The 10,853-nt window shown below is 38.3% G+C and overlaps 1 protein-coding gene across 1 annotated transcript; it reads left to right on the top strand.

The window, feature by feature from the left end:
- Nucleotides 1-1,545: 1,545 nt before the first annotated feature.
- Nucleotides 1,546-2,487, top strand: LOC116902852 (olfactory receptor 2A1/2A42-like). The gene has a single exon (XM_032905180.1). The coding sequence runs from the start codon at nucleotides 1,546-1,548 to the stop codon at nucleotides 2,485-2,487; it is 942 nt and encodes a 313-aa protein (XP_032761071.1).
- The last annotated feature ends 8,366 nt before the right edge of the window (nucleotides 2,488-10,853 follow it).

Below are 10,853 nucleotides of genomic sequence, written 5' to 3'. Positions count from 1 at the left end.
ATTTGAGCTCACTGCTTGGTCAAATCCTCAAGCCCTGCCTCTGGGAGATGACATTCAACAACTGGAATGAGCTTTCCATTTATAGGTCATTGATTATGTGATTTTACAATTATTTCCTTAAGAACTCAATTCTGTCTCTGATAACAATTCTTCAGCAAGCACTTAACATCCCTTGCTTCAGAAGACAGTGAAACCAGGGACTAGCCTAACTCAGTTCATTACTAGCACTGATTATTGGAGAAAGAAGCTAAGCTTCACATTATTTTGCCCAGGAAATGGTGCTGGCAAAGTTCTTTTGTTGTTGTTGTCCCTCTAAGTAGTAAATTCTTTTGTTTAAGATTTCACAATAGAAAGGATTGAATTAAAGTAAAATAAGTAGGAGAGCAAGATGACGTTGCAGGTAAGGTGCTTGGTACCAAGACTGTCAACCCAGGTTCATTCTCTGGAACCTACAAGGTGAAAGGGCAGAGCCAGCTTCTGAAAGTTGTCCTTTGGCCTCTGCACTCAAACATGTTTCAGAATAAATTAACAAAATGCAACCTTTTTGTAAGGTTTGAAAAAAGAAGATGAATATCACTCTGCTTTATTTTCACTTTAGACTAATTTTATCCTGATAAAATCAAGAAAGGGAAGTCAAAACAAACAGTGCAAGAAAAATTCCAAATCATGGACACCCATCAAATCCATGAGAGTCTATAGGAACACAAAAAGTTACCCACTTTACATAGTGCTAGGCTTGAAACATGGTTCAACCCAACACAAACTGCCCTACTTTTTCTGTGTAGAAATATGAGCATAGTGAATCAACAACTCTTTCGGTGATCTAGTTGCCAAATTATTAAACATTGATGTGTGCTCATTTATCAAAACAAGAATACACATTTTGATTCATGTATACATAGGTATAATCTATGTCTTAAAATGAAAATATTATTCCATATAGAACTATAACTAAATATTATTTCTAGCTACTTCCTTCTCATAGCATCACAAGTCGTATGCATGTGTTAAACTTCTTCTGCCATAAGGTACCAATTATTTTTTCCATCAAGAACTGCCTTTATACTCCAGTTATGATTTAAATTTTTGTAAATAACTATATGAAAATCTGTAACAACCATCCGATTTCTGCCAAAGCAATATACATTCTCTGTTTTTTTCTTTTACATTCGTCTACTAAAGCTCCAATATAATTTCAAAGACTTAGTAATTCTCTAAAAGATTAACAAACATGAACCTAAACACTATTTCATGATACTTTTGTTCATATAGGTTTGGTAGTTCTTAATTACATCAGTGCCAGTGGTTCCAGGTCAGTAACTACTGACATATTTCATCCTCTGAAAATTGGATGCCAACCTTGAAATGTGAGTAGATGGACAGGCAATTTTACTATTTGATAACTAATATTTAATTCATTTATTTACTTGAATAAGTTTATAAGAGTATATTTTAAAAGTATTTTGCACTTGATAAAACTTGAAAAAAAGATGTTTTAATATAATTTCATCTCCTAGAACTTTCTATCTCTCCTTCATAGAAAAAATGGAAGAAAATCAGACCATGGTCACAGAGTTCATCCTGCTGGGATTCTGTCTTGGCCCGAGGATTCACCTAGTTCTTTTTGCATTGTTCTTTCTCTGCTACATCTTTACTTTGTTGGGGAATGGGTTTACCCTTGGGTTAATCTGCCTAGAGCCCAGGCTGCATTCTCCTATGTACTTCTTCCTCTCCAACCTGGCCACCGTTGATATTGCCTATGCTTGCAATACAGTGCCACAAACACTGGTAAACCTCTTGGATGAGACCAAGCCCATCTCCTTTGCTGGCTGCATGATGCAAACTTATCTCTTTTTGACATTTGCAAACACAGAATGTGTCCTCCTTGTGGTGATGTCCTATGATAGATTTGTGGCCATCTGTCACCCCCTACACTACACTGTCATCATGAACTGGAGAGTATGTACCATCTTGGCTGCTGTTTCCTGGATAGTAAGCTTTCTTTTGGCTCTGGTTCATTTAGTCCTCATTCTGAAGCTGCCCTTCTGTGGACCTCATGAAATCAATCACTTCTTCTGTGAAATCCTGTCTGTCCTCAAGCTGGCCTGTGCTGACACAACACTCAATCAAGTCATCATCTTTGCAGGCTGTGTATTTGCCTTAGTGGGGCCCCTATGCTTTGTACTAGTCTCCTATACATGCATCCTGGTGGCCATCCTTAGGATCCAGTCAGGGGAGGGCCGCAGAAAGGCCTTCTCTACCTGTTCTTCCCACCTCTGTGTGGTAGGGCTCTTCTTTGGCAGTGCCATTGTCATGTACATGGCACCCAAGTCCCAGCACCCAGAAGAGCAGCAGAAGATCCTTTTCTTGTTTTACAGTTTTTTCAACCCCATGCTGAATCCCCTGATATACAGCCTGAGGAATGCTGAGGTCAAGAGTGCCCTTAGGAGGTCACTGTGCAACAAAAATCATTCCCAATTGGTGTGATATTTGGACAAGTCTTGGCAGCTTTCTGTAATTTCAATCCCCAATTATTTCCTAAATACAGAAAAGTCACTATTTTCTTCTTATCTTTGTTTATTGCATAATACCACATGCTTTCTCTTAATTTGGAGGAAAAAATACTACATATGGTGCATCCATTGGTTTTCTGCTAAATGATATTTTATCAAACATAATTGTTTTTATTTTGTTGAACTTACTAGCTATAAAATTAAATAATATTTTAATTCATTTTCTGGATCCCAAAATTTGAATACATTTTATCAAAATTCTAATTACACAACCTCACAAATTACATGTATCATAAGATTAAGAAGAAAACAAGCAGCTCTCTGCTCCTCCATGTTCCAGAGACATCTTTTCATGCAGTGCCATCTTTGTCCTGTAGACAAGATGGTGAAAGTCGGTCTAAACAGATTTGGCTGTATTGGCTACCTGGTTACCAGGGCTGCCTTCTCTACATCGGGCAAAGTGGAGATTGTTGCCACCAATGACCCTTTCATTGACCTCACCTTCATGTCTACATGTTCCAGTATGACTCTATCCATGGTAAATTCAATGGCACAGTCAAGGCTAGAATGAGAAGCTTGCCATCAACGGGAAGCCCATCACCATCTTCCAGGAGCGAGATCCTGCTAACATCAAATGGGGTGATGCTGGTGCTGAGTATGTCGTGGAGTCTACTGGCGCCTTCACCACCATGGAGAAGGCCAGGGCCCACTTGAAGGGTAAGACCAAAAGGGTCATCATCTCTGCCTCTTCAGCTGATGCCCCCATGTTTGTGATGGATGTGAACTATGAGAAATATGACAACTCCCTCAATATTGTCAGCAATGCATCTTGCACCACCAACTGCTTAGCCCCCCTGGCCAAGGTCATCCATGACAACTTTGGTATCATAGAAGGGCTCATGACCACAGTCCATGCCACCACTGCCACTCAGAAGACTGTGGATGGCCCCTCTGGCAAGCTGTGGAGTAATGGCCATGGGGCAGCGCAGAACATAATCCCTGTATCCACTGGTGCTGCCAAGGCTATGGGCAAGCTTACCCCAGAGCTGAACAGGAAGCTCATTGGCATGGCCTTCTGTGTTCCTACCCCCAATGTATCTGTTGTGGATCTGACATACCACCTGGAGAAAACTGCCAAATATGATGACATCAAGAAAGTGGTGATACAGGCATCTGATGGCTCACTAAAGGGCATCCAGGGATACACTGAGGACCAGGTTGTCTCTTGTGACTTCAAGAGAAACTTCCATTCTTCCACCTTTGATTTTGTGGCTGGCATTGCTCTCAATGACGACTTTATAAAGCTCATTTCCTGGTGTGACAATGAATATGGCTACAATAACAGGGTGGTGAACTTTATGGCCTACATGGCCTCCAAGGAATAAGAAACCCTGGCCACCCAATCCATCAAGGACACTGAGAGCAAGAGAGAGACCCTCAGTTCCTAAGGAGTCCCTGTCCCAACTCGGCCCCCAACACTGAACATCTCTCTCACAATTTCCAGTCCAGACCCCCATAAAAAAAGAGGAGCCTAAGGAGTCCTCCCTACTCTCTTAAATACCATCAATAAAGTTTGATGTACCCTCCTAAGAAGAAAACAAGCTACATCCAAAGACTGATTCTTAAAGCCCTAATGTAGAACTCTCTCAGTCTCCTACAGTTGTACTTGTCCATTCTACAAATTACACAGAGGTTTTCTTCAAAACCCACAGATATTGAAAGAACTTTAATATCATTTGTAGATTAGGTAGTCCATGGTTCATTAGTAGCTAATAAAGGGGTAAGCATGAAAATTGTCTCTTTGAATAAGCTGAAAGTGAAAATCAGATTACCACAATTTTGGTTAGTTTAGGGATTCTGCAGATGATGAACTATGATTTACACATGTGTACAGACTTTCTCTATGCATGGTTTCCTAGCATCTGTCCATCAGCACCTCTACATCTGTTAGTCCAGAACCTTTGGACCTACCTAATGAGGGTTATTGCCCTCCTAGTGTATCTCTCACCTAGATAGTAAGCTTTACAGATAGATGTCTCTCCAGTCTGATAGTAGATTGAGTTTTGTTTATTTGACCTAGTTAACCAATACTTGACTAGAAATACATCCCCAGAAATTTCAAGTGTATTCTCAAGGAGCTTTACGATTTTTTTCTTGAAACGGAATGGACTTTCTTGTTCAGTCTTGCCCAATGTCATCATGATGACAAATGTCTAATGTGTTGAAAAGACTATGTGTTCTTTATTTATTGGTAATTAATACTTCATCCACTTTTAATAAAGGTGTTTAAGTGAAGTCACACAGAGTTTAGCACTTACTGAGTGGCAAATATTACATATTGATAGAATTTTAAATGGTTCATTTCATTGACTCATATAAAAAACATGAGAAAGATAATATAATCATTCTTGGGTGGATGCATTCCACACAGTAGTGTGGATTGGACTCTTTCTTAAACAGTCTGACTTCCAGTACCTCTCTACTTAGATACATATGTCTACCAGAATATCAGTCTTTCAAATATACAAAGCTAGATATCCAAAAATAGAACATTGTGAATAAAGGCAGATTTTTCACAGCTGAATATGTTTCATGGTAAGCTTATCTGAGTCAGGCATAAGGGGCTAGTTTTCCTGCATAATGATACTGATAGTCATAGAATCACTATACTTCTAGAGAATCATGAAACACAAAGAAGTTGAGAATATAGATGACTTTCAAGAGCATGGAGATTTAGGCCAGCTATGTATGACCTGGAACCACAATATCTTGATTCAGAGTCATTCTCACTCTATCTTCCCTCTCTCAGTCTCCTCTTTCTCTCTCTCTCTCTCTCTCTCTCTCTCTCTCTCTCTCTCTCTCTCTCTCTCTCTCTCTCCTTCCTCTCTCTTCTTCCTTCTCTCCCTCTTTCTCCTCTCTTTTTGACTTAAATTTGTTCATGAAAGCATTTTAACTCTACATTGAAATGTGAAAAGAAGTAGGCATATTAAGAATTAATAGGGGGCTTATGGATGGGAAACTGGGAAAGAGACTAATATTAATAATGTAAATAAAAAATCCAATTAAAAAAAGAATTACTATAATGCCAAGGACCAGCCTTGGCTTGGTCAGGGGGTCCTGTAGAAAGGGTGTTTGGGAACAGCAAAAAGAACAACTTGAAGTCAAATCCTGGGTCCAAGCTCTCTTGTCTCTGCTCAAGACAGCTTTCTCTGGAGATCTCCAGATAGCTCAGCTCTAACAGACCAAGGCCCATTCTTTCATTTACATATCAATTCAGGCATTTACTCCAGGTTCCCCTTTGATTATCCCATGACCCCCAGCTTCCTGATTCTTAGAATTAGACAGCAAGCCCCCTTTTTTTAAACATTGAAAATTAATTCAGAGATCTGCCTGCCTTTGTAAGCATAGGCAAAAAGCTAGCTGAATGGAATCTCACTCTGAGATTGCCATTCCTACTATGCCTGGGCCTAACCAAGCTCTGTCCCAGACTGACCTTGAACTCAGGAATATGACTGCCTTTGTATCTTTCTGACAAGCTGGCTCACAGTGCTCACAGATCACAGATCACAGCCCCCCAGAACTGTCTGTGTTCTTTTAGATCTGCAAAGCTTCTTATCCAATTCATATTGAATCCTTATATTTTGCGTAGTTGAGAAATTATATATTATTGAACTATGTTTTCAGAGATCTTTCCCACAGTCTTAAGGGCTGTCCTGAAGTTCCCATCATTTACCGTTTTGCTGAGACATTAGCCACACCCTCACCTCCCATGCTGTTTCTGACTATTATGGAGTCATTAACTGACAGAGAGGACATTCCTCAAAGGAAGAATATGAAAATATTTACATTATTATACCAACAAGCCCTATATCCACAGCAACCATAAACACTTGTACAGACCCATACACTACTAGCTCTGTTCCAGGGCTAAGCACCCTGTCACCCCATCCTTTACATGGCCAAGCAGGACCTGGCACACTAAGATCAAGGAAGCACTACCAAAAGACAGGAGCAGCGAGTTATATATACAGTGGAAGAGAGGAGAGAAGATGACATTTCCTACCAAACCTCACAGCTGAGTAGAATGAGATGGATGCTTCTTAGAGTTTTCCTTACACTAGCCCTCCATCAAGACAAAGGAATTAATTTTTTATATTCAAAAATTTTCTTTCTTTTCTTTTTTTTTTTTTTTTTCGGAGCTGGGGACCAAATCCAGGGCCTTTCGCTTGTTTGGCAAGCGCCCCACCACCAAGCTAAATCCCCAACCCCCTATATTCAAAATTTTAATCAGACTTAATTGTTGTATTCAAAACCATAATCATCAAGGTGTTTTTTGCAGAACTAAGTTCACTTGAAAGATTGGTGGCCTCCATCCAGCCTAAGCATGGCAGTACTTAGACATCTTCCTATTCATTAGTCACATCCTACTCTAGATTTACACAGTCCTTGAAACATTTCTTATTCAGTAAATATCACTAATGAATCACATCTACCAGAGTGGTTACACAGAAATTGCAAAACTACTGGGGAAGTAGATACTTATTAAAATTAATTATTACAAGTTATGATATATATTACTCTTACTCATATGGAATACAGAAATTATGAGTCCTTCTAATGGAATGTCCCTAATTACAAGGCCCTGTACTATAGAATAGCATGAATAATGTCGAGATATCAGTTCTCATATCCCAAAATGAGAGAACGGAGTCTATCCATTTATCTCCAAGGTGTCATGGGGACCTGCAACTATGTTACTGACCTGTAAGATTGTTGCTTGTTCTTTGCTAAGGACTATAGTCCAATATTTTTCATTACATGATGTTTTGTACCTTCAGATCACTTGGAGAAATGACAAAAATATAGATTTGGATTTGGTGGGTCTAAATAGGATTGGGGTAGATGCTCAAGTTCAACAGACGCTCCTGTTCTGTTGATGGGTGACTCATGGACTACACTTCAACTATTTCTACTGTAGACTATTTACATATAACTTGCTATTACTCTTAGAAAAACTAGGAGGCACATAAGTTGGTCTGTGTTCTCACAGGGCCTGACAGCTGAGCTATATCACCAGACCACAGGGAGGCTTTGTTTTCTTGCTTCTCTATGAGCTTTGATAACGATAGCCCTGTTTAATTTAACATTTTCTTTGTTTTATATGGTTGCTTCATATTCATGGGGGAGTTATTTGTTTTGTCTGTTGTCTATGTGTACTGGCATCACTCACAACAGAAGAACACTGATGAATACAATCTATTAGGGCCTCAGAACAGTCTGAGAGCCAGATACTGACATCCTATGGAAAGGATGAGAAATGGAGAAAATGGAGAAAAATCAAGGTGATTTTTTTTCTACTTTTATGTTAATATGCTCAGTACTTCATGCTGAGACAGGGGAGTTGTTGAGGGGATCCTCAGAAATTAAGCAATCTGTTCTCTGGTGAATAACAAAAGGATGTTGTATGACTTAATTCTGACACTATATGCTGGGAGTATCTGGTTGCATGAGCTGAATGCTCAGTCCCAGAAGATGCCTCCACTTCATGGCACAATCCTAATTCCTCATTGTGAGACCTATACCACATACTGAATAACTATAATCCTATATTTTCATCTCATACACACAGCCTTAATACATTGCCCATATTTCTTCTGCTTGTACCCCTAGGTAAAAACATGACCCTTAGGTTAGGCTAAGCAAGGCATCTCATAACAACTGTTCATATTCAGCACTAATAGAAGAGGCTATCTTTGCCCTGTGCCTTGATTAAGACAACACTAAAAAAACCATCAAAAACACTCCCTTCTTTGTTTCCTGATTCTATACATTTCTAATAAACATCTTCCTTTTGAAATCAAAACCACTCAGATACATGGTGAAGAACTGTACCACCATTCTCCACCCAGAATACTTCTCTCATGCTATCCTGAAGAAACACCCCCAACATCTTTGGTGTTCTTCCCACAGTGGGGGGAGATTCCTTTACAAATTTCCCTGGTTGAGAGAAAGAATCTAAAGATTGGTAGATAGATAGATATAAGGAAAGGTCTCTTATCCTGAAGGGAGCAATTGAGAAAGAAAAGAATATTATTAAAATATATTAAACAATATTCTCAAAAAATTTTCAAAAAATCTCAACAATAATTTATTTTAAGCAGTTGTCACACTCTCTGATTTTATGTTTTGTATTATAGGTTAATATTTTATATTATAGTTTTATGAGTATTGCTACTTTCAATTAAATAGTAGTTAACTTCTAGATGTACTTTATGCACGAAAGTTTTAAATGTCCGTGGAAATAAAATTATCAGTGTTGTTAAATATTATAAATATTTTTACTTAAATTAAAGCTGAGTGCACTGTTGGCTTTGTATATTCAAATATTTATGTGCCTCCTTTTCTCTCTCCAGATAGTCAACACCATCAAGATGTGTGTAGCTACATTCTCAGAATTGAAATGTATCATTCTAGAGTGAGGCTTAGAAAGTAAATGAAACTTAAAAAACTTAGAAAGTTCATAAAACAAGTCTCAGAAAGTTCATGGAATTTAGGAGATTTATGAGGTCTTTTCTGAGATTTTCTAGGTAGTAACAATTGCTGTGGATACACTCCACAGATCTAAATTTCCAAGAAATTGTACAAAGAACTTAGGGAAACAATATGTAGGCTTTTGGGAATGCAGTTGCATTTGAATAACAACTCATATGCCTGTGCATAACCTTTACCTTGATTCATGCAAGCAACCCCAATAATTCATTGGTTCTCTAAGATAGACTTAGATGCACTGTGTGGGGTAGAGCAACGTTGTTCATTTCTCCTCAGGAAAAGTCACAGAGCACAATGGCACCTGGCTAGGAGCCAACAGTTCAAAGAGAGCTGGGCAAGATGGGACACATGGTTGCTACAGTGAGTATGAGTCTTGTAATTAGTTGCTTGTGTACTGGAAAAAAAGTAGTTGAAGTTTTTCATTTCTTGAAACTCTGTTAGAATTATGAAATTTTAGTTTGCCTTGCTTAGCTTCAAGCCTTTTTGTTCTTCTGACAGAGAGACAGAACGGCAAATGTATATGTGTATAAAATGAGGATTTTTATTTTATAAAAATAGATTTTTATATACTGTATAATGATTAAAATTTTCTCCCCATCTACTTACAGTTTTGACCCATCTCCACTTTCATCTGGATCCACCCCCTTTCTGTCTTTCATTAGAAATCATACAGGCTTCTAAGACATAATAATAAAATATAATAGCACAAAACAAAAACTGACACATCAGAATAGACTAAAACAAACAAACAGAAGTAAAAGAGGCTAAGAAATGACACAAGGAACAGAAATAGTCAGAAAGGACCACTCATTCACACAGTCAGGAATCCCATTAAAATACAAAACTAGAAACCATCAGAACCTGAATGGTTTAAAGGAGGAAGAAAAAAAGAAACAAAAGTAGAAATAAATAAATAATAAATAAATAATTAATAAATAAATAAATAAATAATCAAAAGACAAAATTTCAAAATGAAGAAAGCCCTAACATGATATTACGAAACAAGGAACCTCCTAATATTCCAATGGATTCACTTTATTTTGGCAACTACAGCTGGGCATGTAGTTTACCCACAGGAATAGTTTGTTTCCCCAGTGAGACTCCTTAGGAGAAACCTAAATTTTAATTTGCGAGTCTTTGTCAGTTTTCTTTCTAAGTTAGAAGCTTCACCTCTCAACTCTAGGACCCTGTCTGTTGGAGACTCTACAACAGCCTCTGAGTTCACACATGCTTCTCTCCTATGTGTAAAAGGCCTTGGTTTCTTAGTGTCCTCCATCCGTTTTGGCTCATCTACACTTTCACAGGGTTCCCTGAGACCTGAGGGGAGAGGTTTGATGGGTGTCTTTTAGGGCTGAGTGTTTCAAGGTCTCTTGCTTTCTGCCTATGGGTGTCTGTTTTGGTTTACATCTATTGCAGGAGAAAGCTTCTCTGATGATTGCTGAGCAAGGCACTGATCTATGAGTATAGCAGGATGTCACTAGGAGTCATTTTATTGCCACATTTACATGTACAACAGCTAATATCCAAATATAAGTATATTCTGGTAACATTGGTCTTTCTGAGTCTTCTAAGAGGTTACCTCACTTAGGAAGATCTTTTTCTAGTTCTATCTCTTTACCTGTGAATTTTCTGATTTCAGTTTTTTAAACAGCTGAGTAATATTCCACTGTGTAAATGTACCACATTTTCTTAGTCCACTATCCTGTTGAGGGGTATCTAGATTGTTTTAAACTCCTGGAATATACAGATAGAGCAGCAATCCATATGGTTAAGCAGTATAACGGAGTATCC

The sequence above is a fragment of the Rattus rattus genome, chromosome 6 (assembly GCF_011064425.1).
Source record: "Rattus rattus isolate New Zealand chromosome 6, Rrattus_CSIRO_v1, whole genome shotgun sequence".
Taxonomy (NCBI): Eukaryota; Metazoa; Chordata; class Mammalia; order Rodentia; family Muridae; genus Rattus; species Rattus rattus.
Note: the sequence above shows the minus strand (reverse complement) of the source record. Positions and strands in the feature narration are given on the sequence as shown.